General features: G+C 40.6%; 1 protein-coding gene and 1 long non-coding RNA gene across 6 annotated transcripts in view; one reads left to right on the forward strand and one right to left on the reverse strand.

Moving 5' to 3' along the window:
- LOC110259931 (uncharacterized) overlaps positions 1-26,504 on the forward strand; it is a 563,371-nt gene that overhangs the window by 483,330 nt on the left and 53,537 nt on the right. Inside the window, exon 8 of one of the 3 annotated variants that reach the window (XR_014840783.1) lies at positions 4,552-4,653. The exons of the other annotated variants lie outside the window; for them this stretch is intronic. This is a non-coding gene — a long non-coding RNA (uncharacterized LOC110259931). The remainder of the gene's footprint in view (positions 1-4,551; positions 4,654-26,504) is intronic. 3 annotated transcript variants of the gene reach the window in all.
- Positions 1-26,504, reverse strand: part of SHISA9 (shisa family member 9) — a 545,216-nt gene that overhangs the window by 157,357 nt on the left and 361,355 nt on the right. The window contains exon 4 of one of the 3 annotated variants that reach the window (XM_085017601.1): positions 12,233-13,470. The exons of the other annotated variants lie outside the window; for them this stretch is intronic. Within the exon in view, the coding sequence (XP_084873727.1) occupies positions 13,052-13,470 (419 nt within the window). The 3' untranslated portion in view covers positions 12,233-13,051. Of the gene's footprint in view, positions 1-12,232; positions 13,471-26,504 lie in introns of those variants that run through there. 3 annotated transcript variants of the gene reach the window in all.

The raw sequence follows: 26,504 nt of genomic DNA on the forward strand, positions 1-26,504 counted from the left end.
CTAGCTCAGCAATTTATTTATATCCTGGCTCCAATAATTCCCTAGGCATCACCCAAATGCCATCTCTGTGCACCTTCAACAGTCATGCATCATTCTCCTTTGTCCTGAATTCTTTGCTGTGAGTTCTTTCTCCGGGATGTTGGAATTAACTATCCCTGAATCTGATCCTACTTACATAGTCTCCCATTTTGGACCTCGACTAGCCTTTCATGCTCAAAGCTCTACTTTTTCTCCTCACTCTAGTTATCAGATTTTATGGATGCATGACTTGCCCCTTCTTTACCACATCAAAGAGACATAAATCAGGTAGGGTCTTCTCTTTTTTTTTTTCTTTTTAGGGCCACACCTGCAGCATATGGAGGTTCCCAGGTTAGGGGTCTAATCAGAGCTACAGCTGCCAGCCTATGCCAAAGTCAGAGCAACATGGGATCTGAGCCACACCTGTGACCTACACCACAACTCATGGCAACACTGGATCCTTAACTCACTGAGCAGGGCCAGGGATTGAACCCGCAACCTCATAGTTCCTGGTCAGATTCGTTTCCGCTGCACCACGACGGGAACGCCCAGGTCTTCTTTTTTTTACTGAGCTAGAGTTAGCAAATATCTTTCAAACTGAAGGCTATGATGATGTGAGAGTGGCTAGTTTCTAAAGATTCTAAGTCCATGAATAGATTCAGTGGGAAGGAGTTCCATGATTGATTAGCAATGTCTGTCTGAGCATAGTGTGGAGAGTGACAACCCATATTCCATCTCTCCTCTATGATTATTATACTGATTTGCTCCTAGAATTGTGGCTACATCATGCTATTGGTCAGGAAGCAGGTGACATCATGTACAAGCACTAAATGCATAAGCCTCCACTGCCACTCAACTAACCACTTAAATGCTTTCACTCCTGATTTATCAGAAACTCCATCTTCACATGCAAAAATGTACATTGTGTGATTCACTCATTATTTCGTAAGAAAAACAGACCCATTGAACCATCCTCCCTGGGTAGCTGAAGGAATTAAGTTCTCTCTCCATCTTTTCCCAATGTTTTTAATGAGCCATGCAATTAGGAAAGAAATCTCTCTGAAAACAAGGTATGACTGTTTCATTCTTTAGGACACAATAGCAATTGTGTTATTAATAACTACTCTTTAAATGACCCCACTACTATCTGGCTAGTGCTGTGATCAAAGTGATGCTATGGCTTCTCATTTAACTTTATAGCAACCCTATGAGATCAATACTACTAATATTTTTATTTTAAAGGTGAAGAACTTGTCTATAATCATACTGCAGTTGAGTAGTAGAGATGGATTTTGCCCTGGATGCTATCTGTGGCCAAAATCTGAGTTCTTTCCATAATATTATGTTTCTGAGCAAGGTTCTGGAAGACCTTATCTACAGGTCAGCCCCCCCTGACCTAAATATGCCCTTTCCTTGTCTGCTGTTTAGTAGGCATTTGAGATAGAGACTCTGTGTGCGTGCGTGCGTGCGTGCGTGCGTGTGTGTGTGTGTGTGTTTCTGCAACCAGACTGGCTTTCTGCAATAGATTAGATTTAGAAGATTTGGTCTTGGAGTTCCCATTGTGGCTCAGTGGTAGTGAGCCCGACTTGTCTCCATGAGGATGCGAGTTTGATTCCTGGCCTCACTCAGGGGATTAAGGATCTAATGGTGCCATGAGCTGTGGTGTAGGTCACAGATGCGGTTTGGATCCTGCGTGGCTGTGGCACAGGCCTGCATCTGCAGTTCCGATTTGACACATAGCCTGAGAACGTCCATATCCCACAGGTGTGGACCTAAAAAGGAAGGGAGGGAGGGAGGGAGGAAGGAAGGAAGGAAGGAGGAAGGAAGGAAGGAAGGAAGGAAGGAAGAAAGAGAGAGAGAGAGAGAGAGAGAGAGAGAGAGAGAGAGAGAGAGAAAGAAAGAAAGAAAGAAAGAAAGAAAGAAAGAAAGAAAGAAAGAAAGAAAGAAAGAAAAGGAAAAAAAAAAAAGATTTCAGCTCAAAAGGCCAGGCTGTGAGGCATGCATCAGTTATGTCATAGAACAGAGGCCATGAGAGAGTTGAATTGGAGCTCAGCCTCCAAGCCAGAAAGATCTAAATGAGCCCATCTCCAGCTCTTGTGTTTTTGTTTTGTTTTGTTTTGTTTTGTTTTTTTGTAGGGCTACTATAACAAAATAGCCCAAATTACGTGACTTAAACCATCAGAAATATATTATCTCACAGTTCTCAAGGGCAGAAATCCAAAATCAGGGTGTGGGCAGATCCATACTCTCTCTCTGAAAACACTAGGGCAGAGAACTGGTCCATGCCTCTCTCCCAGCTTCTGAGCCTCAGGTGTCCCTTCTCTTATAGATGCATCACTCTTGTCACATGACCGTCTTCTCCCTCTGTGTCTTCACATCATCTTCCTTCTGTGGGTGTCTATATCTACATCCAATTTCCCCTTTTGACAAGGACACCAGTCATAAGTCATATTGGATTAGGGCTCCCTTTAATGATCTCATTTTACCTTGATTACGTATGTACGTCTCTACCTCCAAATAAAGTGGGAGTTAGGACTTCGATGTATAGTGTGTGGTTGGGGGTGGGGCGGGATGGTAACGTAACGTGATCTATAACTCTTGGGTCTCTGTAAGGGAATCCGAATTTAGGGATTAGCTTTCCACATGGAAAGAATCAAAAGATAAGCGTAAGGAAGCAAGAACATTTACTAGAACCAAAGGCGGGATTCATATAGCTTCTTACGATACTTAGGTCCATAGCACATAAAACTAAAATTGGAGTAGACGATCCATCTCTAGGAGGGGTGGACAGGTAACATTTGCTGAGCACCTTCTATGTGACAGGCTCCCTATTGAGCACTTTACAATCAGCACCCTACTGACTCAATGAGTAATGGGCAAATGACTGTTCATATCAGTTCATTGATCCTTCAAAACAAACATAGGAGGTAGGGCGTTCTATTGTCTCCATTTTACAGAAGGGAAACATGGATTCCAGAAAAGGAAAGATGCCCCAGCCAGCAGGATTTCCACATCCATCAGGGGCATTGAACTGCATGCCCCCATCACCATTGGTCATAAGTGTCTGTGAGGATTGGTGGTGACCAACTGTGGCTCAGACTTCAGACAACTGGGCCAGTGACCACCAAGAGGCAGACTTCCCCTGAGGGGTGGTGAAAACATGAAAAACCCAAGAAAGAGGAAGCTGATCACAGAGTTCACTGACTAGGGACAATCATCTATTCTCAATGGGACTTCTCTTCTTCGTGTTCACATTTGACATTAAACTTTAAAACTTGGCCTGAAAGTCCAAAATCATCGTCTGAAAACTGGGGACATGAACTTGGCTGGGGAAATCAAATGGATTAAGATGAGCTCACAAACAGGAAAACATGATGAAAATGTTGATATTTTAGTCTCCATGGTTGTAGTTAGAGCAGAGACAGTTTGGAGCTAGATAGAATGACCTCCTCTGAGAGATGAGGCCTTTGTCATTTGTGGTAACAAGGTTACAGGGTTTTAGCAGGGAAGCAGAAAGCAGACCTTATGTCAGCAAGCCGGGGCCCAGGAGAACTCCTCCAACTCCCACATCTTTTTGCTGCTAAGGACAGGATGGTTACCTTAAGGCAAGGTAGTTTTACATATCAGATGTTTACACAGTGATTTTCCTTCTGTTCCTGTTTTAGGACATACCTACTGATCTCTCTCAGAGTGTTTTTTTATTTTTATTTTTTATTTTTTTTTAAGAGCTGCACCTGTGGCATATGAAAGTTTCCAGGCTAGGGGTCTAATTGGAGCTACAGCTGCCAGCCTACACCACAGCCACAGCAATGCAGAATCCAAGCTGCATCTGTGATCTACACCATGGCTCATGACAACACCAGATCATTAACCCACTGAGTGAGGCCAGGAATCGAACCCACATCCTCATGGATACTAGTCGGGTTCTTAACCCACTGAGCCATGATGGGAACTCCCTCTCTCCAACCTTTCAGTGGGTAAATGGAAACCTGAGAGAGTTATTCTCTCTCAAAGCTAGATAATGTGTCCCTTCAAATGCAAGATGTGGCTCTTGGCTCCAGAAAGTCTGAGACTGTTGGAAGATGTCCAGAAGCTCCATTCACCCTGAATTCCATGAAATATACACAGTACCAAAATAAGCAGACTTGAAAACCTCCCTCCCTCCTGGAATCCGGGACAGCAGTGTTTGTGATCTATATGCATCTTAGTCAAATGTACATCTGACATGAGCTTGAGACTTACCAATAATACATCAGGGTGATAGCATTTCCCACATTACTCGAACCAGCTTCCTCATTCCCAGATTACCTGAAGAACCAGGTGAAACTTTGATTGCAGCTGGAAGTGCTCCAGAACCAAAGCGGTCCTGCCTGCCCCTGGCTGTGTTTTTATCTCCCTTCCCTCAAAAGAGAGAAAGATGGGAAGTTTGGTATTTGGTTGGACATTCCTATCACACATGTGCACGGATGACTCTGAATCTGCAAGGTTCAAGAACTGGACTAGGGAACACTGGTCCCTTTCTCCTTTCTCCAGGGAAGGGGAGCTCTTCCAGGCCTCTGACTTGTGAAGACAGACACTGCAGAGGACTTTTTGCTGAGAAAAGAAGCTGAATGAAGGGATGGATGTCTTTAAAAGGTAAACACAGACTTTGACAGAGGAATTGATTTGGAGAGGGCAGAGCAGCTCCCAAGGCAGATCAGCACACATCAGGCAACCCTGGGAGTTGCTGGCAGCCCAAACACCAGGCCAATCAGCATCTCTTCTGGAGTGGATGGGAGAGGCATGAATAATGCTGGGACGGAACACATGGATGCTCAAAGGCTAATGCCCAATCACTTTGTTGTGCCTCTAATGATCCTCGCACATGGACCTGAGGGTCCTCCTGGAGCCACACCTCTGATGTATTTTTTTCATTCCCGAGTTCCTCTTCCTCCTCTGCAGGGAAACTCCACCTTAGCATCTCTGGGGATTCTGAGGACATCAGAGGTCTCATCTGAGCTGTATGGCCCCTTCACTTCTCTGGTGGAGGAGTCTTTGTCCTTCTTTGGGAGAAGGATGTCCTTTTTAATCAAATAAGAAGTTCTTTAGGAACATACAGATGTGTGAGGGAGGAGAGGGACTCATCTGGCCAGATAGGGCATTTGAGTCATTATCAGTTATTATCTCCCTCTCGTGGCCCACTGTCTCTCACCTGCCGTTTCAGTATTTCTCCAGCAAGAAATGGAGATTACTCAGCCATCCTATTTACAGTAAGTCTACTCAATCTGTCATGGGCATGGGAAGGATACACCAAAAGCTTAAGATGTGGGATAACTAACTTTTTCCCAGCTGGTCTAGGTCTTTCCTGGTTCTATCAACGAAAGACCTTTCTCAGCCAAAGCTAACTGAGACAGTCGGTCATCCCAGAGATGTGTCCTTCTTCTTCCAAAAAGCCTGTCTTCTCCCGTGTAACTACAGAGGGTCTCTATTTTCTTTCTGGTATTTCCTCTTTGCTTGAGATCTACCTCCAGTCATTTCTCTTTCTTTTTTTCTTTTTCTCTAAATACTACTATCTAATTTCTACCCCAACCAGGTTAGCAAGAAGGACAACTGGCCCAAGATAATGGGGAGCATTTTCTGAAGGACGTTAGGAAAGAGACAAAAAAAAAAAAAAAAAATGAAGCTAACCTAATGTGCTGTACCAGCCAAGAACTGTACCATCTACTTAGCGTATACCATGTAATCATCACAACGTGGGATAAGTAGTATTATTGTTTCCATGTTCCAAATAGGAAAATAAAAGTTAGAAAGATTAAGTAAGACGTCACATTGCAAACATATAGTGGAACTGGAAACAGAGTCCAGGTCTAGTCTGGGGAAGATGTGAGGTTGCCTTCATCCTAGAAGGGAAGTTTGGGGTTACAGTTCTAAAATTTCCCAAAATGTTGAAGCCAAGGGGAAAAAATCCACTGTGATAGAAGAGAGCAGATGAAGCAGCAATGTGGGAAAACTGAAATATATGCATTTCTCTATTTTTTTTTTAATTTTTAACACTCTTTATAGAACTTAAGTCATTTTGTAAGCTTTGAAACATAAAAATGTATTATGTATAATGTGCTTTGCTCATAAAATTATCATGTTTGGTGTATTTAAAGATGTGAGAACATAGGAAGAAGGAGAAGAGTTTTGGGGAAATAGCTTTCCTCCTTTTTTGAAAAAAGTTAAAAGGTTTTGAAGGAAAAAAAAAACCCATGCTAAATAGAAGTTTTCTATTTTTTCACCAGATGTTCACAATTACATTTGCAGTTATTAACTTTTCCCTTTTTCTCTTAACCTCTAGGAACCCTCAAACTCACCCTCAGAGGTTCCCGCACCTGCCCAGGGGCCAGTGCTCAGCATCACTGTCCCTGCCCCTCTGCACCCCCTCCTTCTCTCTAGTTGTGGGGTACTTCACAACTCTGGCACCCTCGATTTTTTCCTGGTCATTTCTCAAGCCCCAGCCTTTCATGTAGCTGCCTACTCAGTAGCTCTTACTTGGTTCTGCCTCTTCATAATTAACTACTCCTTATGAGTAGCTGGTGTCTGTGCTACTTCATGGCAGCTCCTGGTCATCTCACTCAGATGATTTATGATCTCTGGGATAAGCTGGGCTCTAGATTCAGAGGACTGCCTCTCTAAGACTGTCAGAGGAGTGAAGCCAGGGAGCTCCTCTTTATCACACATGTACGCATGTACATCTAGGGGATACAGTCCTACACTAGGGTTCCTGGTTAGATAACTGGCATGTGAGCTTGAATGTCACTCCCATTGGCCTCCTGGCCAAGTGCCCATCCCTGCTGGTCCCAGATCAAGCCAAGGTTTTCAAAAGAGTTTGGTCCAAAGACTGGATATAACCGAGATGCCCACAATAAATTTGCTTAAATTATGATATATCTATAAAATGGGATAATATGCGTCTACTAAAATATCAAGACAGAACTATGTCTACCAAATATGGTAACTACCTTTAAGGAAATTTAACCAAGAAAAGTAAAATATGAAATAATGTGGAAATATGCCTTACTTACATTAAAAAGCATAAAAGTGAGACAATAGATGCATATTTGCTTATTTGTCCATAAAATATCTTTAATAATCTTTACAATATTCAAGAAACTATGACAGAGAGGTAACCTGAAGGATTAAAGAACAAAGAGAGACTTAATTTTGACTAGATATTCTTTTATAGTACTTACTTTCTATGATTTATATTCATGGCCTTTTGACAGTTGGCTAACTGGAGAGCTAGGAAAACCAATAGCTAAATGAAAATTTCAAGGTGGTTTGACACCTTGTATCCATTTAATAAGTATTCTGTAAGTTAACTAAATGAAAAAATTGCTTATTGATCAAGTCACCACTGCATAAAGGGATGACAGCATGGATGTAGTCCAGTGAATCTAAAAATATTTGTTTATCCCTGAGAAAGGAAGGTAAATGAACTTGCCTCTAGATGGTCTCTCAGCCATTTAGTTATCTCCACAATAAACATTAACTGAGAACTCATGTTCCAACTACGAGATGGACACTTGTGCTGTAGAGATAAATAAGACACAGCTGCTCCCTCCAGAGCTCACAGTGGAAAGAGGCAAACACCTCAGTAAGTCACGAGCACAATGTAATTAAATCTCATCCCAAAGATGCCGGGGGTAGATTCACTAATGGGATTATTGGAGATCTGGAGAAGATACTGAATCACTTCAGAGATAAAAACAAAAAACAAAAAAACTTAGGAGTCTTCTAGTTCATTTCTTGTTGAAAAAGTTGAGAAGCAGACCTGACCAAGGTCACGCAAGGATAAAGTGGCTGAAGTGGGCGTATGAGCTAAATAAAAATGTTCAATTCTGCTGTGTAACAAACATCCCCAAAATCACATTAGCATGCAACAATGAGCATTTATGTAGCTCAAGTTCTGTGGGTGGCTAGGGATGGACCAAGAGTTATTTGGGGTGATTCTTCTCTGCTCCATATATCTTTCTTCTTGTGGCTATCCTGGGCATGTTCTTCTGGCATGGTGGAGAGGCAAGAAAGCCAAGAGAAACATGCAAGTCCTCAGAAGGTGTAGTTTCAGAACTGGCATGATGTCAATTCTGCCTCATTCTCTTGAAAGTCAAGAGAAAGAAAGTCACATGGCTGAAGCCTGAATTAGAGGAATGAGAAATTATTTTCTACTCTTTTAGTGGAATAAAATAAAAGGCATAAGGCATGGCTAGAGAGAAGGGTGAAGAATTAGAGTCAACAATATAATATACCACATGAATTTTAACTGATATCTTTTGGTCCCAATCCCAATGCAGTAGCTACTTTTTAGGGAAAAAAAAGTAGTTGCTAATACAGGGAAGTCCAAATTCCCTAGTGATTAGGGGGACCTGCAGGCTATGCATTTGTAATCTTAAATCATTAAGGTATTGTTAAGGAGGAGAACAAATTCTTAGTAGAAATTGGCGTGTGGGAGTTAAACCTCTTTCCCTTTCTTTCTTTCTTATTTTTTTTTTTTTTTTTGTCTTTGCCTTTTCTAGGGCTGCTCCCACAGCATATGGAGGTTCCCAGGCTAGGGGTCCAATTGGAGCTGTAGCTGCCAGCCTACACCAGAGCCACAGCAACATGGAATCCGAACCGCTTCTGCAACCTACACCACAGCTCACAGCATTGCCGGATCCTTAACCCACTGAGCAAGGCCAGGGATCGAACCCACAACCTCATGGTTCCTAGTCGGATTCGTTAACCACTGTACCATTACAGGAACTCCAAACCTCTTTCCCTTTCAAAGCTAATCCAACCTGTCCAAGATTTGGCAGAGGTGTGCAAGGGCTAGAGGGGGTGGTCATGGTGAGGGGCACCTGCTCCAGCCTGACCTTAAATGGAAATTAGAGGGAAGAAGACAAAACTATTTAGAGGGACTGGAGAGGCAGTGCTCTACTCTTTGTATAACTGTCAGTAGTGGAATTTTTTCAGTTATTAGTTCAGATAATACATGAACATGATGTTTTGATGAGAATGATGAATCATTTTAAAGTAAGTGTCAAAGTGCAACTTTGAGGCCCAAAGGAAGGCAAGATCTAGGGCCTGTTTATGAGCTGGCTGATCTGCCAACCAACAGTTTGCCCCATCAGGCTCTACCCCTTCAGGATCCACCCCTGACGGGCCCTGTTCCCAGGCTCCTTTCCCCACTGGTTAAGACCTGGCTGTGCTTCCAATAGGGTGAGCAGCCAGAAGAGCTGATAAGGTTCTGGCTTGTTGTATTAGGAAGAGTAACTTAGAGCAGCATTTTCATAGAGTGATAGTACCTGGGGGCAAGACTTCTAAAAATTGGTAAACACTATGGCAAGAACTGAAATAACTGTTATCACACTGTTTAACACCTAAATTGCATATATTGTTGCTAGGGAAGAAGCAAATTTAGCTGGTGGGTGTTGAGGTGGGTGTTTTCAGGATAACCACGTTGCAAAGACATTCTAAGATGATTCACTGAGTTACAGATAATAAGGCACAGAGAGGAGAAAGGCAAAAATAATAACAATAGCTGCTCATATAGGGAACAGCTATTATGTGCTAGGTATTGCTGCCAGATCATTTTTTCTCACAACCCCAATAAGGTAGGGACAGGCACATGACCTAATATCAACCAATCAGATTCTTTCCCAGGACTTTGACTCTTAAGTGAAATGATGCAAGGACCATGGAAACCACTGCCTTATGTCATTTTAATTGCCAGTCAAAAGAACTAAAAGGAAAAGAAGGGGAAATTCGCCTCTTCTACATTATTATTATTATTATCACTATTATTTCTGTCATATGAGGCCCAACTCTCTAATGATGCAGAAATCCCATCTGTATATTGCATACATCTATGCCAAAACACAACCAGAAGTTCTTAGACTGACACACGTGACAACACAAGGAAATACATAACATTACACAAAACATAACCTCCTTGAATTGTAGCATTTCCCTTCCCCCTCTACTTTCAAAATGGCCTTCTCCTTTGTATGACCCCTTTCAGGGCTCCACTAATCAGATAGATGAATGCAGGCAGGATGCTAATAATGGCTTTATTGCAATACCTTTACCAAGGTAGCTGCATTTTAAAAGATGAATTGTGGATACCACAATGCAAAAGCTTCCAGATTTATTTGCTTTTAGAGAAATTTCAGGCATCTGGTAGGAAGAAAGAAGAAAGAATCCCAGGGAATGATTATTAATTCGTTCACTCAAATGTTATTGATCATAAATTATGTGCCGCATAGTGCACAAGGCTCTAGAGAGAAAACACAACAAGAGAGAAAAGATCCTTGACTTCACAGGTATTAGAATCTGCTGGTGTTATAATTGCTCTTAACAATGTCCTTCCAATGCCACCTATAGATGGACACAGATAGTTTTAGTCTGGGAATCCTCATGGTAGATTCCCAGAATCTGGGAGTGTGCTATTCAATATGGTAGCCACTAGCCATGTGGGGCTATTTACTAATTTGCATTCAAATTTATTAAAATTCAATAAGGTTAAAATTCAATTCCTGGTCTTGCTAGCCACATTTCATCACCTCTGTCTGGCTAATGGTTACCATCTTGGGTGGCACAGTTATAGAATGTTTCCATCCCTGGGGGGAGCTTCATTGAACAGCACCAGACTAGAGGGCAAAAGCATGAATTCTACCCTCTTCATTGTACAAATGGAAACACAAAAGACCCTGAATAGCCAAAGCAATCTTGAGAAAGAAAAACAGACTGGAAAAATCAGGGTCCCTGGCTTCAGACTGTACAATAAACCTACAGTCATCAAAATAGTATGGCACTGATACAAAAACAGAAATACAGATCAGTGGAACAGGATAGAAAGCCAAGAATTGAACCCAAGCATCTGTGGTCAACTAATCTATGATAAAGGAGGCCAGAATATACAATGGAGAAAAGACGGTCCCTTCAATAAGTGGTGCCAGCAAAGTATTTTTAAAGACCAGGTGAGGGAGGCCTGTCCCAGGCTATGTGATGAGCTCATGCACAATTTTCTAGTTGATGGTGAGGTGGCAGGTCAGTATCCCAGGGGTTAATATTATCATCCTTAAGTACCAGGAAGCTTGGGGGCCATGTGCTCATGGTCCTAAGCAGTTAACAGTCTTCCATTTGGTGGGGCATTTTAGCATCTGTAAAATAGCTCAGGAAATCTACATCAGGTACTATTATCTAGGTACTTCAGAGAGGAGCTGAAGCAAGGGATGGGGGCAAGGGACGTGTCCCAAGAGGGTCCTGCTCAGTTACAGAACCTGAACTGGAACCCAGGTCTCTTGATCCCAGAGCCTATTGCTGTTTTGCCTTTGTTTTAACCTACCATTTCATCTTAGAGCTTCATTTTAACAGAATAAGGAGCAGTTATAATTGCAGATTTTCCTCTTTCCTGGCCTTCCTTCAAATTCAAATATCAAAACAAATGTAAAACCAAAGTTTAAACAAGAACCATCCCTGCTGGAAAAGCCACACGTGTTCTGTTCCTTGCCCCGTTTTTATCAGCTCTGTGCACATCTCTGCACTGAAGTCCCTAGAAACCCTTTCATGGGACCTGGAAGGACCCAAAAAGCCAGAGCTAAGAGAGGAGGCCTCCTGCTCTGAACTCAGGACTGCACCTTGTGGATGAATATGAAAGGCTAAAATGCAGACTCAGGGGAACTACCCCTCCCACAAGACACACACACGCACACGCACACGCACACGCACGCACACACTCTCTCTTTCTCTCTCTCTCTCCCATCCCCATCCTGGAAAACAGGGAGAAACAAAGGTCAGAAAACTCTCTTAAAATTGGGCTCCTTCCAACCACAGCCTCAGCGATCCCATTTCCAATCTGTGTCAGGCAAGAAGGAGAGTCAGCATTACTCTTGTGCGATAAAGCATTATCATCTCTTATTCATGTAGGGTTTACCTCTTCACGTCATGTTGACAACTGAAATATTTGAGAGGTCTCCAAACAGATCTCTTAGGACCAGAGAAATGCAGGTGGCTGGATAGCTTTCTCACCAAACAGTTGGGTGCGTTTTGCAAAAATAAATACGGTGAAATGAGTCCATGAGGACTGCCTTAGTTCTAATAAGAGCACAAGACGGAGAATGAAGGTTGGACCCCTATCCTTCAGGGCTTTGGAGTTGAACCGAGGAAACTGGACTTAGGAAGTGATAGGGAAAGGCAGAGGTGGGTTTCATTGTTTTGTTTTACTTTTAATGGACAATTGCCATGATTCAGGCTTATTTGATCATTTTGCAAATATTAAGCACTTAGTATGTGCCAGCTACTCTTCCAGGCCCTGGAAATTCAAGGATTAGCCAGACAGACACAAGCAGGTCCTTGTGGAGCTTATGTTCATTTCGAATAGTAGTTTTCAACCAGGGGTGATATTGTTTTCCCTGGGGACATTTGGAAATGTCTGGAGGCTTTTTTGGTTTTTATAACTAGCAGGAGGTGAATTTGCTACTGGCATAGGGGCCAGGGATCCTACAGTGCACAGGACGGCCCCCACAACAGAAAACTGACAAAATATCAGTTGTACAAAAGCTGGAAAGCCCTGACCTAGTAACTCAGAAGCTCATGAATGATAAAAATCTTTTCTGCTTGCATGTAAATCACAGATGCTAGTGCAGTGCTAGACACCAAGTATGTCAACAGTGAGTCAAATCAAATAGAGCATATATGAAATGGCTTTAGAAATTACCCATGTATATACCACCATCAGATATTAGGTATTTCAGACAGAAAAATCTGAGCAACCAAGTGGGAGCTCCAGAAAATCAAACATGAGGCATTTTCAACCTTAGGGAATCAAGGTACATTTGGGGGAAAAAAAAAAAAAGCATGAAACTCTGAGTATTAGGAATATCCTGCAGCAAACAGCCATAGCCTTTGACATCTGCCACATAAGGGGACAAGTGATAGCTATCCTTTATGAAGCACTTAATATATGCAGACTACAATGCACTGCCTCCTGCTTCCCCGCGCACACACACCAAATAACCCCATGGAGACCATTTTACAGATTAAGGAACAAAAGTGTTGCAGGAAGGGGGACCCCTTCCAGGGCCTGGGCTCTTGTCTCATACTCAGAAATGAACTGAGGAAACACATGTGCTGACAAAGCAAGAGACTTTATTGGGAAGGGATGCCCAGGTAGAGAGCAGCAGGGTAAGGGGACCCAGGAGAACTGCTCTGTCATGTGGCTCAAAGTCTCTGGTTTTATGAAAATGGGCTTATTTTCCACTTTGTCTCTGGCCAGTCGTCTTGCTGGGCCCATACTTGGTCTGGCTAAGGATCCTTCCTGATGGGGCGTGCATCTCTCAGCCAAGATGGATTCCAGTGCCAAGGATCCTGGGAGGTTGGTCCTCTCTGCCCTCCCATTGGCCTCCTCCTGGTTAGTCTTCAGGGTAGCACCACGTTCCTCATCAGGGCCTCCTGTTTTGAGACAATTCATGCATCATGCGAGTGGCTATTATTGTGCCTGGCCAAGGTGGGCAGTTTCAGTCAGTGATCCCCTAACAGGAGTACAGAGCGGTTAAGTAACTTGCCCTAGGCTGGCCAGCCAGCCAGCAGGCAGAGCTGGCCTGGGAGAGAAGGCAGTTGGACCCCAGAGCCTGCACTCTTCACCCAAATTTCCTTTCAGGGAACTCCCACTGTGCATGGCATTGGGGAGCCACCCATGAGCATCGCCTTTCCTAACTCACACCAGGCCAACTGGACCTCCTGGCCTAGAATGTTGACTCCTAAATGTTGTGACACAAATAGAAGAAAGTTAAGCAGAAATGGTTGACAAATTTTCCTTCAAGCAGAGGCATTCAGACTCCTTACATTGCCCTGGGTCCCACTTTCCTGTCCATTCTACCAGCTGCCTCTTTTCACACCAATAAACTCGATAAGCTTCTGCTTAGGTAAGTCATTGTTCGTTTCCCGGCTTGCAAGCAGAGAATCCCAGTACAGAAAAGATCCAGGAAGGGAATTACAGACATCTTGGGCCCTATGGGCCTCTTACAGCAGCTAGAGAGTCAGTCTGTGGAGCAGGGAAGGCCAAAAGGTATGAAGACTGACCTCAGACTCAATTGACGAATGAGGGGAAGGAAATAAAAGCCACTGAGGCTTCTATCTCCAAATGTTTGGAGAAGACATGACTTGCATGTTCCCGGAAGTGCCTAGGCTTGCACCACGCTGCCTGGATTTAAACGGTGGCTCTCTTACCAGCTGCATAACTTTGACAAGCTATTTAATGCCTCTGAACCAGTTTCCTCTTCTTGAACAGAGTGTATATTAATATCTGCTTTGCAGAGTTGATGGGAGGACCCAATGAACTAACAGGGTATTTCATCACTTCAATGGTGTACATTTCCCGCGTTTTATCTTCTCTAAAAATTGGAAGGTGGCTTACAATGGATAAAAAATATTGATGATTGGATGGAGTGTTTTTTTTGTTGGTGGTAGTGGTGGTGCATGAAATAAAAGTAAGTTATTGCTGTCATCTTAGATTCAGTGATAGAATATGCCTGGATTTATGGCTTAAAATGTTAGGAACTATTGTTCTTATTTATATCACCAGCTTGTAGCACATCATAAGCACTCAGTAATTGTGGGCTCAGAGAAGATCCCTCATGAGCTTGAGCCTGACCTGAAGGTACATTTGAACATCTAAACCCAGAAGAGGCCAGGGAGAGGTCACATTTGGGCTCTCTTTCTGGGGAGAGAGGTCATTACAAACCTACAAAGAGGAAGAAATTATGAAACTCTGGCTGCAATAAATCAGTCTGGACAGGTTGTCTGTGTTTTCAGGGAATTCTGCAAACATGTTTCCCCTTGGTTCCACATTTGCAATATAACACCACTGACCCCTCCACCACTGCTTCCTGGTCCACCGAAGAGTCAACCAGACCAAAGGTAGCAACCAGGAAGTGGACAGTAAGTGATTGTTTCATTCCCAGGCTCTGCTGGACCCATGATAAGCCCTTTCTAAATTCTATCAATCATCAGCTTGGCCACAAAATTGGGCATCTGCAGCTCTCTGATTGTCGTTGAGGTAACTGTCCAGATCACAACACTTTTTATCAGATTTTATTGTCTCGGACCTAGAGGTGCAATTCTATATGGGCATTCAGTTCATCTGGGCATCTTTATCAATGTTTACTCATGTAAAATAGTTGACCAGGGAGAGAAAAAGTACTGCATGATAACTAAGAGAGCATGTAAATGCCCGAGTTCATATCGTCACTCCTAAATCCGTGACCAAATAAGAAATCTACGCAACTCTTTCAGCCTCAGTGATTTCATCTATGAGAATAATAATAGCAAAATTGTGTACCAGGCACTACTCTGTGTGGCGAACACACGACTGCTTATTTGATCCTCACAATCATCTCTGAAATGGGTATCCTATTAACATCCTCCTTTAACAGATGGAGAGAAGGATGCTTCAAGAGGTCCTGTCACTTGCCCAGTGTCACAGCTAGACAGTGGCAGACCGGCTGCCTGGAGTGCATCCTCTTGACTACAACTCTATGTTGTATTCTAAACCTGATTGATGCCTCCTTGATAGCAAGAGTATGTTAAAATTAAATGAGATAATCAATGCAAAGCATGTAGCTCAGGGATAGGCTTTATACACCCAATAAAATTTGGCAGCTGTTATGACAGCTTTCATTTACTAAACACTGATCATGTGCCACACGCTTCTATGTCCCTGACCACGCAGCCTCTCTCATCTTCACAATGACCCAAGGAAATAAGAATTATTATTATCCTCCTCTTAACAATGAAGAACTAGGTTCATAGAGGTTTTGTCCTTACAAATTACTACGTACCAGTCACCTTTGCAGGTACCGGGCGAGAGTGACTTGCCCCAGGGCACACAAGGATTGACTGGGTATGTCTCCCTGATTTCAAGACCCATTCTCTCTCCATTAAACCCATGGCTCCAACAACAGGCTCTATCTATCTGGAAAGGGTGCCAAGATCATTTCAAGGGGACCAGGCAAGGCTGGGGTTCTGTTGTGGACCATGATAATCAAAAAATAGGAGTTGTTCCCAGCATATAATGAACTGCCCTAGAATTGATCATACATTGCCAGTATAAGAAGGGACCTTGGCAGTTCCTTGGTTCCAGGCTTCTCTTCGCAGTAAAAGAAGGGAGATTGGAGACCTGCCCAAGGGATGCAGTTCCTCAGCAGAGCCAGAGCAAAACCCCATGGGTTCCCAGCCGAATCATCCTTTTTTGCCAACCACTCAACACAAAGAGAGGATGGTAAGCTGCACCAAAGGGCTTCCATTCAAGTCTTTTAATATGCAGTTTATTTTGGCATCCTAAAGGCTGTACATGTTTGCTATAGAAAATTGGGAAAATACAGAAATGGAGAAAGTTGTGACAAAAATAAAATGATCCTGTTTCCCACCACCCAGAGAGCTGTAGATAACTTGGCATGTTTCCTTCTAGGCCTCTTCCTATGCATAGCTTTTTGTTTGTTTTGTTTTTAGTTTGTAGATACTTGTGAAGGCACTGTGTATGCAATTTGTTACCAGCCTTCCCACTTAAATTATAAATATTTTCCCATGTTATTACAGACTCTTCATCAACAATTTTCCTTTTCAATAATGAAATGCTATAGTTTCCTGCTCTATTCCTACACCCTACTCTCCCACACACTGGCACCTATTGAGGTCCCCTTGGGAACCACTTTAAACCATCTGTATTTAAAGTTTCTCTGACTGTTACCTCCATATAGCTCAATAATATGTGGCTTCTAGATTTTTCTACTTTGAGAATTGTCTGTTGAATTTCTGCTATGATGGATGGCAACTGAGCTTATTTATACAAACACTACCAGATACATCCTTTCCCCTGCATCTTCTCCCAATAATTATGACTTATATTTTAATTCCCTCCTTAGTTACCATTATAATAAATAGCATAGTGTAACCTCACTTTTTATTTCTATTAATTACATAGAGTTTTTATTTGGGTTTAGATTTTAACATTTTGCAAGATAAAGATCTTGTTTTCCTCTCTGACCCTCCTCAACTTTTGCTAACTATAGTTTTTCTTTTGTCGGTTGTGATAATGTTTATGTTATCTCCTTAATCCATAATTAAGACACTAATGCTTTCTTTATAGGCTGATTCTTGAACTTGAAAACTAATAGGCAACCTTTACATTATTTTGAAGAATGAGAATCACTTATGACTGCATAATATTCCATAGTATGGTTGGCCCTCAATTTCCCCATCCAGTAAATGTTTACATTGGATTCAAAGAGGCTTTATCCTCATTATTTCTATTATAAATTATGCTGTGATGAAAGTCTTTGATTTTTTTTGTGCATATGTCTGAATCAGCTTCTCTGATGGTTTCTTTAGGAGAGACAGATACCCAGTAGTTGCCAGTAGGGTGCCTGACGTATTGTAAACTCTTAATCAGTATTTGTCAAAGTAATAGATGAAGTGTGGCAGCTGTGAACAGTTTCAAGACTCTTGAAATACCACAAAACTACTTTCAGGAAGTACTCTAAATATTCACCACTGAATGTCCATGAAACCCATGATTGAGAGTGGGGATAAGAGGAATAGGATATTAGCTCATTTGAAAAAAGAAAAAAGTGGGAGGTTGTGACATTGGAAGGGGTCAAGTAGGGTCAGCAAATTATGTCCCACTGGCCAAATCTAGCCCACCAATTGTTTTCATAAATAAAGTTTTACTGGAATACAGTCATGACCATTTGTTTGTAAATTCAGTGGCTGCTACAGCAGCTCAGGTGAATCACTGTAACAAAAACCAAATGGCCCATGAAGCCTAAAATATTTACAGTCTGGACCTGTGGAGAAATATTAGTAGATTTCTGGGCTAGGAGATATGGAAGAATAAAACTGGTGTATGCTGGTTTCTTATCCCTCTTCCTGGACATTCTTTCTGAAACCCACTGTTATTACAGGAGGAAAATAACAAACAGTTGTAAAATTTTAATACGTTACAAGTAGGGTACAAAGGACTTTACATATTATTAACTCCTTGAATTTTCACGACAAACTATGAAGTAGTTGCTATTGTTATCCAAACCTCTTTTTTTGGTAGATGAGGAAACTGACATCAAATGACTTGCACAGGATTATAACTCTGGGAAGTGGTGGAGGGAGGAATCCTGCCTGGAAGGCAGACTCCAGAGCCTGTGTTTCTAACTGCTTTATTATACCGCCTCTTAGAGAAATGAGAGCAGAAGGGATCAAAAAGAGCCAGCTCTGTTCACTTGTAAATACAAACTTTCTGTTCTCTTGGCTCAGTCATCTTCTTTATTTACTGCCCTAATTCCTCTAGGTGGTCTAGCAACACTGCTTAATCAACATGACTCAGCCTAGAGCTGATTTAAACCTCCTCCAAGTCACCTGACCTGAGATGAACCAATCAGAGTCCTTTCCTTCCTAGGAACTGAAAGGATGAGAAAGCCAATCTCTTCATGGGGCTGGGCTTGAAATATGTATCGTAGAACCTACTTAGGATGGTCAGATAAAATAGAGAATTCCCACTGAAATTTCAATTTCTGATTAAAAAAATAAATAATTTTCTACATAAGTATATAAATATTGAATAGGACACATGCTAAAACAATTCCTCATTTTTAATCTGAAATTCAAATTTAACTGAGTGTAGTACATATACATATACATCTATATAACACATACTATATAAAATATAAAATATATAACATATTATGCATAAATATATATATATATATATTTCTAAATCTGGTAGCCATATGAAAACCCTTATTTTGGAGAAGTTTGAATGCAGAACAGGAGAGATTAAGCAGATATACAGAGAAGAAGTGACAGAAGAGAGGCAGTATCTCTCAGATCCTGGCTCAGTTCCTTCCTACATTCTCAGCCTTGGGTTCCATTAGGCTTGCACTTACAACCAGAACACCCTTAGAATATAACCCTTCAGCAGAAAATGTGCATGTCCAAGTGTCAGTGTTATTAATGATACTGCAGTGGAGTTTAGACGCAATATTCAAATCCATCTCTCCATTTTTTTCTAGAACTCTTCAAAATAGTCTGGTTTACATGGACACACATGTCCACAAAAATATTCTTTCTTCCATCTCCATCTTACTGATTTAGAATTTCTCTGTTGGAGTTCCCATTATGGCTCAGTGGTTAACAAATCCGACTAGGAACCATGAAGTTGTGGGTTCGATCCCTGGCCTTGCTCAGTGGGTTAAGGATCCAGTGTTGCCATGAGCTGTGGTGTAGGTCACAGACGTGGCTTGGATCCCGCGTTGCTGTGGCTGTGGCCTAGGCCAACGGCTGCAGCTCTGATTAGACCCCTAGCCTGGGAACCCCCATATGCTGTGGCTGAGGCCCAGAAAGACAAAAAACAAAACAAAAAAAAAAACAAAGAATTTCTCTGTTAAATAAACATGTCTCTAGGAATGATAACACAAAAAACAACATACCAGTCCTATAAGCTAAGAGGGCAGGATAAGACTGGGCACACAAAGATTTTAATTAGATTTATAATGTTTTATTTACTAAACAATGTGATAAACATGTGGAAGCTCACTATGTTTTTCTTTATTCGTGTTTTACATCCTAAATATTTCATAGTAGAAAAATAAAACTTCTTTTAAGCTTGACTGCAGTTCTTGAACTCAGTTAAAATTATCTATGCATGAGTTGGACAGAAAAGACTTAAAATCTCTTTGCAACCTATTTGATATTTAAAATACAAAAAAACTTGTTTTTTTTTTTTTTTGAGATTTGGAGTATTATCGCCATGTCTCAAAAATACTCTCAGTAGTATTATCATGACCCATTTGGGATTTTTAGCTCTCTCAGTATAAAGGTTTTAGCACCTAGAACAACGCCTGGCAAATAATAAGTGTTCAGTGTATATCGATTAAATGGATGACAAACACACTGAAATCACCACCGTACACCTCTTTTCTGCAGTGGCTTTGTCTTCTGAGTTCTGATCCCATTCCAACATCCCACCATTCCTTTTTTTTTTTTTTTTTTTTTTTTTTGGCCATACCTGCATCTCCCCAGACCAGGGATTGAACCTGCACCACAGCTGTAACCAGAGCCACAACACCTGATCCTTAACTTGCTGTGCCACAAGGGAATTCCCCTCTACACCCTCTTTTATGTTAAAAAAATGACATCCCTTCCCATACATCTTGTCTTTCACCATATGGTTAGTATGGTTATGCTGTGGATTATGCTGGGAGTAGGGCAGGGTGGGCAAGCGAGAATTTGAAGGAGTTAACTATCTTTGAGAGACTCAGTCCATCCAGGATGTTTATCTGAGACCCATGCTCAAGACAACACAAGTGGCTGATATTATCACCACCATTTTTTCCCACCTAAATGGTCTCCCTTGAATAATGTCACCTTAGGACCCTTGGTGCTACACTTACAAGGAATGGAGAAGGAATGGCAGCCATGACAATAGGTGCAAATCTCTTGTCCTGCCATTCCACCTCAACAAACAATTACCCCTGAAACATATATGCTGTTTTCCCCCCACATCCTCACTTATTGGCTCCAGAACAAGATTCTCTCACAGGAGGTTGAGCCTCAAACACAGTCTACTTTGCTGAATATAACAGAATTCATACTACCTGTTGCTTTGGGGGTTTAAAAGTCCCAGAACATTCTATTCCCCCTTTTTTTCCCGCCACTGTCCTATTATTCATGTGGTGCCTCAAAATAATTACTTTCTGAGAGGATGTTAGCATCCCAGATGCACTTTGAATGTCATGAAGGAGCAGAGGAAACATGAGCATTAGATACACCATGAAGCAAGAACACAAAATGAATTGTCCGGGCCGGTGATGTATGGCACCCAGAGCAAACACAGGAAGCTTCATGAAATCAAGTTCATTTTATTTACAGGGAGATCCTATTTTAATTGCTGGCAAGAGCATTAATCCTCCTCACCTAATCATGGAAATAAACCCATCTAAATTTTCCTGAAATTTCCAACTCATTGGGTGGATAAAAGGGATGGTCTTTTTTAAAAAGGTAAAACATTTAAATGTCACTTTCATAAAGTGGCAAAACCTGCTTTCTGTTCATTTTCTCTCTATTAAAGGTGTCTAAACGTATCGATTCCAGAAAAGAGAAAGAGCCGGGGAAAAGATCATGTACAAATTGAATAAAGACTTAGGGGTTTATTACACTAGAGCTGTAATTCAAACAGGCTTTGGAAAGAACTTTTGTCTAATTAGTCATTGTAATCAGGTATCTATGGGAATAAGTGTTAATGCTTGGAATAGACAACCAATTAATCATGTCTACAGTCAGCATAATAACTGGCATCAATTTCTATGCTTTTTAGACTTTTATACAGCAAGTACAAAACAGGCAGCGATTCATTGCTTTTACTGGGACAGAAGGCACATCTCCTTTCTGCACTGAGGCCCCTGTAATAGCTCAACCCTAGGTATCTGAATCTTTACAGTCTCAGCCACCAACCAAGAGGAAACCACAACAGAAAATACGGGGAAAGTATATGAAAGGCACTCCATTTAGGACTGCATAATATTTACACTAAATGACATTAAAAAATAACTACTATATGCCAGGCAGCAGCCTAAGTCCTGTGCATATATTAGATTATTTAATCCTTCTAAGAACTCCCCTATATAGGTGCTATGATTCTCTTCACAGACAATGAAACTGAGCTGTGGTGTAGTTAGATGTCTTATTTAAGTTTACACAGATGGAGCCAGAATTCAAACACAAGCCAATCTGACTGCAGAGTATATTATCTATTTCTCTTTTTTCTTTATTATTATTAAAGTATAGTTAATTTACAATGTGCCATCAATTTCTGTTGTATAACAAAGTGACCCAATCACGCACATTTCCCTGTGCTGTACAGTAGGATCCCACTGCCCATTCATTCCAAATAGAACTGTCTGCATCTCCCAAATCCCCAGAATGCCCATCCATCCTACTCCCTCACCTCCCCCCACCCTGGAACCCCAAGTCTGCTGCATGATCTGTTTCTGTTTTTTGTTTCCTTGTTTATTATTTTTAGGTAGGATCATCGGTACCATGTTTTAGATTCCACAAATAAGTGATATCATATGGTATTTGTCTTTTTCATTCTGTGTTACTTCACTTAGTATGAGTCTCTAGATCCACCCATGTTGCTGCAAATGGCATTAGTTTGTATTTTTATGGCTGAGTAATATTCCATTGTATATATGTACCACATCTTAATCCATTCAACTGCTGATAGACATTTAGGTTATTCCCATGTTTTGGCTATTGTGAATAGTGCTGCTATGAACATAGGGGTGATTGTATCTTTTTTCAGTGAAAGTTTTGTCCAGATATATTCCCAGCAGTGGCATTGCTGGATCATATGGTAGCTCTATATTTAGTTTCGAGGTACCTCCATACTGTTTTCCAAAGTGGTTGTACCAATTTACATTCCCACCAACAGTGGAGGAGGGTACCTTTTTCTCCACACCCTCTCTGGCACTTTTTGTTTACTTGTTAATGATGGCCATTCTCCAGCATTTGTTATTTATTGACTTGTTAATGGTATGAGGTGGTACTGAACTGTAATTTTGATTTGCATTTCTCTAATAACTAGTGATATTGAGCATTTTTTTCATATATCTGTTGGCCATCCATATGTCTTCTTTGGAGAAATGTCTATTTTGGTCTTCTCATTTTTCAATTGGGTTGTTTGGTTTTTTGTTGTTGAGTTGCATGAGTTTTTTATGTATTATGGAGATTAGGCCCTTGTATGTTGTATCACTGGCAAGGATTTTCTACCATTCTGTGGGTTGTCTTTTCATTTTTTCAAATGGTTTCCTTTGCTGTGCAAAAGCTTTTGAGTTTGATTAGGTCCCTTTGGTTTGTGTCTTTATTGTCATTATTCTAGGAGATGGATCAAATAAGATGTTTCTATGATTTATGTCAAAGAGCATTCTCCCTGTTTTCCTCTAGGAGTTTTATAGTGTCTGGCCTTATATTTAGGTATTTAATCCATTTTGATTTTAGTTTTGTGTATGGTGTTAAATAGTGTTCTACTTTCATTCTTTTACATGTAGCTTTTCAGTTTTCCCAGCAGCATTTATTGAAGAGGCTATCTTTCTTACACTGTATGTTCTTTTCTCCTTTGTCATAGATTAGTTGCCTATAGGTTCTTGGGTTTATATCTGGGCTTTCTATCCTGTTCCATTGGTCTATAGTTCTGTTTTTGTGCCAGTACCATATTGTCTTGATGACTGTAGCTTTGAAGTATTGTCTAAAGTCAGGAAACTTGATTCCTCCATTTCCATTTTTCTTCTTCAACATGCTTTGGCTATTCAGGGTCTCATGTGTTTCCATACAACTTTTAAAATATTCTGTTCTACATCTCCTCAGAAAAGAAAATCATGGACTTGGAGATGAGACTTGTGGTTGCCTGATGGGAGGGGGAGGGAGTGGGAGGGATCGGGAGCTTGGGCTTATCAGACACAACCTAGAATAGATTTACAAGGAGATCCTGCTGAATAGCATTGAGAACTATGTCTAGATACTCATGTCGCAACAGAAGAAAGGGTGGAGGAAAAAACTGTAACTGCAATGTATACATCTAAGGATAACCTGACCCCCTTGCTGTACAGTGGGAAAATAAAAAAAAATAAAAAAAAATATTCTGTTCTAGTTCTGTGAAGAATGTCTTTGGTAATTTGATGGGGATTGAACTGAATCTGTAGATTGCCCTGGGTACTATAGTCATTCTGACAATATTAACTTTCCCAATCCAAGAGCATGGTATATCTTTCCATCTGTTTGTGTCATTTTTGATTTCTCTTATCAACATTTTATAGTTTTCAGAGTATAGGTCTTTTGTCTCTTTAGGTAGGTTTATTCCTAGGTATTTTATTCATTTTGATGCAATTGTATCTCTGATTTATCTTTCTGATCTTTCATTATTAAGATAAGGAAATGCAATTGATTTCTGTATATTAATTTTGTAGCCTACAACTTTGCCAAATTCATTGATGAGTTCTAACAGTTTTCTGGTGCTGTCTTTAGGGTTTTCTAAGTATAGTATTATATCATCTGCAAACAGTGATAGTTTTACTTCTTTTCCAATTTGGATTCCTTTTATTTCTTTTTCTTCTCTGACTGCTGTGGCTAGAAATAACAAAACTATGTTGAATAATAGTTGTGAAAGTGGACATTCTTGTCTTGTTCTGGATCTTAGTGGGAATGTTTTCAATTTTTCACCATTGCATAAATGTTTTTTATTATTTTAAGGTACGTTCCCTCTAGCCCCACTCTCTGGAGAGTTTTTATCAGAAACAGGTGTTAAATTTTGTCAAAAACCTTTTCTGAATCTATTGAGATGATCATATGGTTTTTATTCTTCCGTTTGTTGATGTGGTGCATCACATTGATAGATTTGCAGATATTGAAGAATCCTTGCATCCCTGGGATAAATCCTACTTGTTCATGGTGTTCTATCCTTTTAATATATAATTGGATTTGGTTTGCTAGTATTTTGTTGAGGATTTGTGCATCTATTTTCATCAGCGATATTGGTCTGTAATTTTCTTTCTTTGTAGTATTTTTGTCTGGTTTTGGTATCAGGGTGATGGTGGCCTCATAGAATGAGCTTGGGAGTATTCCTTTTGCTGCTGTTTTTGGAAGGAATTTCAGAAGAATAGGTGTTAAGTTTTCTCTGAATGTTTGATAGAATTCACCCGCATAGCCATCGGGTCCTGGACTTTTGGCTTTTGGAAGGTTTTCAATCACATATTCAATTTTGGTACTTGTGATTGGTCTGTTTATATTTTCAATTTCTCCCTGGTTAGTTTTGGTAGGTTGTACCTTTGTAAGAATCTGTCCATTTCATCTAGGTTGTCCATTTTATTGGTGTGTAGTTGCTTTTGGTAGTCTCTTATCCTTTGTATTTCTGTGGAGTCAGTTGTAATTTGTCCTTTTTCATTTATAATTTTATTGATTTGAGCCCTCTCCCTTTTTTTCCTGATGAGTCTGGCTAGAGGTTTATAAATTTTGTTGATCTATTCAAAGAAAAAACTTTTGGTTTCATTGATCTTCTTATTTTCTTTGTCTCTTTTTCATTTATATCTGTTCTGATTTTTATGATTTCTTTCCTTCTGCTAATTTTTGGCTTCGCCTGTTTTTTCTTCTCTAATTGTTTTAGGTGCAAAGTTAGGTTGTTTATTTGAGATTTTTCTTTTTTCTTGAGGTAGATTGTATTGCTATAAACTTTCCTCTAAGAACTGCTTTTGCTGTGTCCCATAGGTTTTAGGTTGAACCTATGGATCATTGAAGAAATCAAAGAGGAAATCAAAAGATACTTAGAGACAAATGTATCTATTTCTTAATACCATGCTGTAATATACTGAATGAAGTAGGATAATTTCATGTAGTATAATTAGTATTTCATGTAGTATAATTATGACAATGTAGTATAATTATTTTATTCAGAAATACATACTGAGTACCTACTATGAGCTAGGCACTGGCATATAGACATACATATATATGTGTATGTGTGTGTATTAGTTTTAAGATACGTTCGCATATTATTTGATCCTCACTTCTAATAGAATAAAGTAGAAGGGACAGTGTATGACTTAGGATACCAGGTCATAAAAAACCCTCTGGCTTCCTGATTGTATTCTCATTCTTGGTTTACTTTGCTCTGGAGGAAGTTAGCTCCTATATGGAGAAACTCATGTGGAGAGTAACTGAGGCCTGGAGCCACCAGCCACATAGATGGGCCATCTTGGAAGTGTATCCAACAGCCCCATCCAAGCTTTCAGATGACTACATCTATGTCCAACATCTTGAGTCAGTTTCTTGAGAAATTCTGAGTAGTTAAGCCACTCTCAGAACTCTGACCTTCTGAAATTTAATAAATATTTGTTTTAAATCACTGATATTTGAGGTGATTTGTTGCACAGCAATAGATGACTAATACAGTGTGTGTGTGTGCGTGTGTGCACGTGCGTGCATGTGTGTGTTATCAACAGTGATCAAAGAAAGATAACAGCAGCCTGGAACATATTAAGTACCTGTTCCAAAGGTTCATCTCTTTCCCTGTAGTCTCCATTTTAGCTGATATCATAATAACACACTTGTTCAACCAAATATAAAAACCTAGGTCATCGTTGACTCCTCACTTCCTACAGATAGGTCACCAAATCATTATAATCCCACTCCCTATATCCTAATGGTATTGCTTCCCGTCTTTTACCATTCTATCTCCTTTGTTTAATCAAAAAACTGTAGCATCTTTGTAGCATCTTCATAGTGAATTCCTACATCAAGGTCCTAGAACATTTCATGGATGCTGGATCCCCTCCACTACCTCTGTGCCTTGCAAACACGTCTAACATTCCATTTTAAAATGCTTTTCTTTTCATCTTTCTAGCCCAAGAGTTCCTGGAGTGTAGAGACTTGTCTCATTCCTCTCAATC

This window comes from Sus scrofa, chromosome 3, assembly GCF_054392235.1.
Source record: "Sus scrofa isolate SSC_HxYL_T2T_F1_AM1 chromosome 3, Sscrofa_HxYL_maternal_Yorkshire_Landrace_v2.0, whole genome shotgun sequence".
Lineage (NCBI taxonomy): Eukaryota > Metazoa > Chordata > Mammalia > Artiodactyla > Suidae > Sus > Sus scrofa.